The 7,481-nt window shown below is 44.3% G+C and overlaps 1 protein-coding gene across 1 annotated transcript; it reads right to left on the bottom strand.

The window, feature by feature from the left end:
- Nucleotides 1–3,970: 3,970 nt before the first annotated feature.
- LOC119328249 (mRNA cap guanine-N7 methyltransferase 1) lies at nt 3,971–7,446 on the bottom strand. Its single transcript, XM_037601259.1, has 13 exons — nt 7,161–7,446; nt 6,913–7,061; nt 6,721–6,789; nt 6,555–6,626; nt 6,171–6,269; nt 5,817–5,873; nt 5,396–5,534; nt 5,240–5,304; nt 5,111–5,161; nt 4,855–4,917; nt 4,542–4,665; nt 4,404–4,465; nt 3,971–4,305 (listed from the first exon to the last, which is right to left on the bottom strand). The coding sequence occupies exons 1-13, from the start codon at nt 7,228–7,230 to the stop codon at nt 4,213–4,215; spliced, it is 1,113 nt and encodes a 370-aa protein (XP_037457156.1). The 5' UTR covers nt 7,231–7,446; the 3' UTR covers nt 3,971–4,212.
- Between the last annotated feature and the right edge of the window lie 35 nt (nt 7,447–7,481).

The following is a 7,481-nucleotide window of genomic DNA, read 5'->3' as shown; positions in this document are numbered from 1 at the left end:
GGCCGATGTGTACGTTCTGGGACAAATGAAGTGAACTGCCTCGCAACCGCGTCGCTATCAGAGCCACTGAGGGACGTCCACCCCTCAACCAACTTCCCGAGCAAGCCGGTCATTCCGGATGTAAACTTCCCAATTAGATGCTCAACAGGTGCCCTCGCCTGTGCACGAAACAAGAAGCATCAATAACCACCCATATTGCAGTCACTTGCGCGACATCAAAAATAATCCACGGCAAACCATAGATGTAGATCTTTTGATTACCTCAGTAGGGCAAGACGGAGCTGAGTGCACGTCCATCCACTTTCCAAAGTTTTGAGGCCCCCCAAACACGCTGTAGTCTATAGCATGCTTGGCCATCAGCTAGAAAAAATAAAAAAATAGCTAGGATGTAAGAGAGAGAATGTAAGTTTCAGCACGAATGAAAAAGTTGCCATGTGGAGTGAGACATGGATACAATACGCAGACAGCTATGGCTAACAAAGGTAGTCATCTCTTATGAACCACAGACGGTTGCCTCATGTCAAATTTGTAAGCATGCCGTGTGGAGAAAGAAACTAGAACTAACCTGCAGTTTTCCATATTTGGTATCAGTTACCCTGTCTGCGGCAAGCACAGCCTTGACAGCATTGATAGTCCATGCAGAAACTGCAAACTTGTGCATAGGCGGCGGGCCTCCTGTCCCAGTGAAATCCACGGTGGACAGATCAAGACAGTCGACGTACATGAGCTGATGTAAAACAATTTTAAAAAGAAAGAAATATCAGTTGCCATCATGGTACTTTGTGGAAAAAATAGAATAATCTATGTTCCCATGATAATCAAGTTGAGGTGCATGAAAAAAAAGAAAAAAAGAAGAAGTTGCCATCTGTATGTGCTAGTTGCCATCATAGTGTGATGGCAGTTGCCATATTGCCATGATGGCAGTTGCCATCATAGTATGATGACAGTTGCCATAATAATATGATGGTAGTTGCCATATTGTTATTATGCCAGTTGCCATATCGTCATTATGGCAGTTGCCATCTTGTTATGATCAGGTTGCCATGCATGAATAAAAGTGAGTTAAAAAGAGTGTTCACAGAAAGGACTGGTAAAAAAATATCATTAAATGCAGTCGACAACCCTTTTGGTACATCTTGCTTGAGAATGCATCGTGCAGGAAGTCGGCAATAAACTTACACCAATTCATGTTCTTCACATTTTTCAGATCCGCCTGCACCGCACAAAATTTCAGGACAAAGGGTTGCCGCATCAAAAATCAAATGGAAAAAACATCAAAAAACACTGGCAGTGACTAGCTTTACACATGACATCGGAGCCAAAAGGTTGAAGGAAAATAAAGTAGTAAAGATGAATCATTCACCGGGATGGGGAAGCATTTGTTGCTTGGGCGAAGAGAAGTGGTCGGCGCGAAAACAGCTGAGATGAGGTACATGAGTAGCTTCATCTTAAAAACATCTCCATGGGTTGTCATGGCCTCCAGCGAATCTGCCAGTGCAGACGTGTTCGACATGGATTCCAACCCAGGAAACAAACGGGGGAACAGCGCTTCCTCGATCTCGTTATTGACCTCGTACGGGACTTTGATATGTCCACGAGGCACACCCAAAGTGCAGAACACGGATTCCTCGTTCAACGGTAGTCTTCCACGTCCCGGAATCACAAATTTCCTGGAGGCGGGGTCGTAAATCTCACCAAGCCAGTCGCATACAGGGTTGACAAGGTTCGTGCACCGGACATTCATCAGAGCCTGCATACCCATCTCAGCAGCAGCTCCCTTCTGATCGTCAGTAAATCTGTCAGTCAACGTAGTCACTCATTCTTGAGAGGCTCTGTTGCGAATACGTTTCTTCTTCTGCAAAAAACAGATAAAAAGTGATCAGTTGTTGCCATGTTTTGCACTGTCATGAAATTTTAGTTCATGACAGACGACTGCAAGCTCGAGGTGGCAACCAATAACATAAGCAGGAGGAGGGGTGTGTGTGGACAGTTACCTCATCACCCTCTTTTCTCCGTCCAGTTGCCCGATTATGCTTTGGTGGATCCATGAAATCATCATCATCATTTTGATTATCACCACGAGCCATTCTGCTGAGATAGGAACAGACCAAATTGTCACGGTGGAAATGAAAATGCAAGATGTAAGCAGTTGCCACCTAACAGAAAATGTCAACTAGTGAATGCAAAATATCACATGAACACACACGCATCCCTCCTGTGATTGTCGAAAACAGAAACATGGCAAGTAAGCACATTGGTTACATTTTCAAAAAAAAAGTGTACAGATTGTAAATGCACTTGAAAACAAAATGTTGAAGTTGCCATGTTAGCCCAAGATAGAACGATAGAAAGTCACAAAATCCTCCACAGCACAAAAACTAAGATGTGGCAGCTCACACCCTGTCCGAAATACACCAATAAAATGCCATGTGTTCAGCGGCAAAAATGTGCTAGGTTGAAATTGCCATGTTAAAATGCAACACATAATACAAAAAAGCGATGAAAAACATCTAATCAAGAACCTGAAAATTGCCACAGTGTGTTCAGATATCACAAGTCATTGTGGCAAAACACAAAAATTGCATCTGCAGTACAATAAATTTGCCACATTATACTGACTGTAACATGGCAACAGACATGATGTGGTCAGACAAAAACTTGCCACATGGAAAAGCATATGTATGGCATCTGACATAATTGATATGCAAAATTGGTTGCCATGTTATGCAGCCAATTTGCCACATTGTCCTGTCTACAGTATGGCAACAGACACAGTGTGTTCACATTCTATTTGCCACAAGAATATACTATCCATGTGGCAACAGGCACAGTTGATGTGCAGATTAGTTGCCATCCAGTGCAGTTGGTTGCTGAAACTGCAGTGACTATCGATTTACTACACTTTACCATTCATACAGTGTGGCAACTATCACAATCATTCAGGAAAATTAGTTGCCACAATGAAAAAGCATGTTTGTGGCTACTATCACAGTAATTCGAGAAATTAGTTGCCACATGGAAGAGCATGTGTGTGGCAACTATCACAGTCATTCAATAAATTAGTTGCCGCATGGGAAAGCTTGTTTGTGGCAACTATCACAGTCATTTCAGTAAGTTAGTTGCCGCATGGGAAAGCATGTTTGTGGCAACTATCACATTCATTGAGGAAGTTAGTTGCCATACAGTCATGATAGTTAATCAAACTACCACGTTTGCCTCATACTGCAGTTTCAAAAACGACTAACTAGATCTAGGGTTCAAGGCAACTACAATGACTTCAAATTCAACCTCAAAAATTCTCCCCGGGCTGATTACAAACACCAATTCAAACCAATGCGCAACTAACAAACCGGAAGACACCTGCCCAATCCCAAGGCACAACTAGTGTGTGCCTCCGGACAGGCAGAACCACACCGACGAGGCCGCCGCCGCGGCGGCGACGAAAGTGCCCAGTGCCACCGAAAACGGCTAGCACAGGACTCCGCCGCTGGCGGGAACGCCGACGCATCGCCAAATCGCCGAAAGGATTGTGAGAGTTGGAGCGAGCATTACCTTCAATCCGCAGGCGCTCCGGCGAAGCCGCTCCGATCCGGCGAGCACCACCGACGGCCGCGAACACCGTCGATTCTTCCGCCTCCGCCGTCGCCTTCTCCCCTCGTCTTCTCCTCCAATGGTTTGAAATGCGAAGTGGGTTGTGCCAGTAACTGCGGAGGTGAGTAAATGGAACCGTGAGGAAGAAAGGGGCGATGCGTGACGTGTTTGACGTCAACCACGGTCGGCGCGTGGCGTGCGGGCGCATAGCAATTCCACCGCACGCCCTGAAGTGGCAACCGCTGACCGCGGGATGGCAACCAACGTGCGGGCGAACTGTCTCACACACCACACACGCGCCTTGTCCTACGTGGCGCAGAAAAACGACCGGATTGTGCCAAGATTCGTGCACAAAGTACACAACAGTGATGGATGCGTGTGGTCGAGATGGTGAACGCCCACACGCGTGGGCGTTAACATTTCCGAATATTTATCCATCTCTGCAAAATTACATAACGAGTATCTAGCCCATGCTGTTTATACATTACACTTGGTAAGTTACATAACAGATACGCCTCGGAGAGACCACAGGTGAGCCACTAAAGATACAAGTTTCTTTTACGCAATGTGACGCGTAGAATCCATAACTTGTTAGTAAGCTCCAGGAGGGCAAATTCTGCTTTATATGCTAAGAAACTCGATGTCCTCCTCAGCAAGGAACGTTTTCCCTCTGTTAGCATTGTTGGCTCTCCGCTGGGAGGGTGGAGGGCCTCGCTGCGTAAACGGAACATTTTAGCAAACATAGGTCCGTGACTGCATGAGGTTTCAGTTGTTAACAGGATGAGAAATGGTGAAATTGTGTTTGTTGATACCTTACGCAGAACAAATGCGAGGTAGAGATAGGACACTTCCCACTCATCTTGCGATAGTGTGCCTGCGTAACTCAACTATGTTAACGCAATGAAGTGACATTTACTGAGAACAGTGAATTTAGTAGGTAATCTACTTACTTTGGACCGACCGTCCATCACCAAGAGCACCCAGCCTTCGCATGAGATCAGCAAACTCAGGCTTTTGCAAGTACTCGTGTACAAATTCGTGGAAGTTCTTCATTAGAACCAGCTCTAAATCATACTGCAAAAAAGGCACAATTTTTTGGTCATAATTTCAGCATCTGTCAGAGCAAACTTGTAAAAGAAAAACTAATGAGACAGAAAAATATTTTACCATTAATTTCGTAAAATAATGAAATGAACTAGGTCAAAATGAGGAAATAAAAACACAGGTCACCATAACACACTAAGCAATAGATTAGTTGCATACCTCCTCTGCCAGTAGTTTGAAGAGATGGAATGGAACAACCCACTCCGGGCAATCAACTGCGTCCTGCATGTTGCCAAAGAATTTGTTACCGAATCGTAATTTCATGAATGAAAAAATGAAGGCAGCGAGTAAAAATAGGAAGCTAGGCACAGCATAGGGCAATAAACACCCAAGTTGTAACAAGACATGTATGTCAGATAAGGGCAATGCCAAGAACATCAGTTTCACACTATTCAAAAGTTGATCCTGTTCTCACCTCTAAATGGAACTTGTACTTGATACCAAAAGGCCTGGATGCGGGGAATTTCTACATCATTGTGAAAAAAAAAGGATCAGTCAGTAATGAAAACTAACATACAAGTAGTTACTATAAATAAACAACTACCTTTTCGTTGTACTCTTCACCAAAGGTAATCCAGTAAACACTGTTTCCAAACTCCATCCCTTCAGCTGAGGATATAAATTTCTATCAAACATCTTGTGACAAGTACGGTCCAATTTGATGAGATCAATCAAATTATAGATCAAGATAGTAACATACTTTCTCTTAGCCTTTTAATAATGACATTAGCATCAGGCATCGTTCCAATGAAAGTGCCTCCAGGACGAAGCAATGCAGATATATTAGCAAGTGCTTGTCTTGCACGTGCTTCAGTTGACCATGAGTAGTGCATTGCAAACTGAGATACATAAAAAGAACAATCAGAATTGGTCAACAGTCAAACAGTTAGCTTGTTATAATCATATCCATTTGTACTTATATTTTATTTGCTGGACATAACAATGATACTTAAATTTGTTTGAACAATAATTGTCAATAATGATTGTAATATTTAACAGTGGTTATATTTACAAAAGGTTTCTGAAATACAAAGTTGTTTTGCCATTGGAAGTAATAGATGGTTGAACTAACCAAATAATAACAACGAACTTCCTTGAACATACAAAGATAGGTCACTCACCTGGCAGCTGCATATGTCAAATGGAGCATCCTCACATAGATACTCATCCAGACGAGTCTACAACGACATGAAAACAGAAGCATTGTGATGCACTTCATAATTATTGATGAGCATCTGAAGAGTACCACAAATAATAGATTTATATACATATAGGGCAAAGCATATTTTCCTAGTGATGTGAAAGTATAAGCAGAATCATACATAATGACAAAATGCATGGATATGTTGGCACGAGTTTTATTCAACACTTGGAACAAGCTATGGCACTGTCTGTCTGCACGTACAGAGCACACCATCATGGTAGGTTTGATTAATTTGGTATAAACTGTACTACCATTTTATGATCACTTTTACCTCATAACAATCAGCACAAATAAGCCGTGCAGGAAAGCTGAACTTCTTCCTTCGCTGTTGATCAGCATCACCGTTATAACGGGTCATACAATCTTTTATCTGCAAGTTTAAAGCTCCAACATCATGAAAACACACTTATTTGAAGTCTACAAGAGGTAGGGAGGAAACCAAAAGCAAATACACAAGTTTCTGTGGTCCAGGACCGCTGATAAATCTGGATGTTCTTTTATCAAGGACACTGAGTTAAACCAAGTTGAATATATACGTTGAGATAAGTTTAAATGTTCAAATGGTTACAGTACAGGTTACAAATAACAATATAACAATACCTTCTATATCTATATATGCATATAATATAGATTTATCATGTTACGAGAAACTAACCGAGCCTTCTGCAATATCAACGCCTACATAATAGCCAACCCTGGCCTTATCCCACTTTATCAAATCTCCTCCCTGCATTACATAGCAAATCAATATATGTCGGCACTAGCTTGGAACTACAAGAATCCCAGATTATCTTAATTAACACTCACAAAACAGTGCTTACCTTGCCACAAGCAAGATCTAGAACGCAGTCTCCCGGACGCGCATACAGCTGGACCAGGACGCTCTTTATCTGCGAAAGGTGAGATTTGAGGATTAGCGCCGCTTCTTACTGGTTCCACTTAACATTGTAGAGGTGACAATTTCTCAAGAGTTTGAAGAGATTAATGGATGGGTAGCACAGCTAGTAGTGTACCCAGTTGTTGAGCTTCTTGAGGTGGATGATGGGGCTGTTCTCGCGCTCCTCGAGCGTCTGATTCGATCGGGCGCTGTAGTGGTCCGCCACCCGCCGCGCGCTGTTCCGCTCCTCCGAGTACCCTTGTTGTCCCCCATAGCCGCCACCGCCTACGCAAATCCCAAACCCTAGTTAGCTATCCGCAGCACAGAATTGGGGGTTAGCGGGCAACTGGATTGGGTCTGGTGAAGAAGGCGGGGAATAAATACCTGCGCCGAACTGGCGCTTTTGGGCGGAGGCGAGGGAGGAGGAGGGCTCGTCGCGGGGTCGCTTGTTCATCACCCCGGCGATCGCGGACGGCGGCGCGGGGAGGAGAAGGCGGGGCCGGGACGGGGCCGCGCGGAAGATAAGACGGGACGGGACAGGCTCGCACGGTGGAGGGCGTACAGGGGGCGGAGGACGACCGGCGGGCGGAGCTCCGGTGGCGGGGGAGCAGACGAGCGAGCGAAGAAAGCGGGGCGGCCTGCGGGCGTCGTTCTGGACGGAACAGAATTGAGGAGCGTTCTTTTGGATTTCAGTCAGGGTCCTTT

Source organism: Triticum dicoccoides, chromosome 1B, assembly GCF_002162155.2.
Source record: "Triticum dicoccoides isolate Atlit2015 ecotype Zavitan chromosome 1B, WEW_v2.0, whole genome shotgun sequence".
Classification (NCBI taxonomy): domain Eukaryota; kingdom Viridiplantae; phylum Streptophyta; class Magnoliopsida; order Poales; family Poaceae; genus Triticum; species Triticum dicoccoides.
Note: the sequence above shows the minus strand (reverse complement) of the source record. Positions and strands in the feature narration are given on the sequence as shown.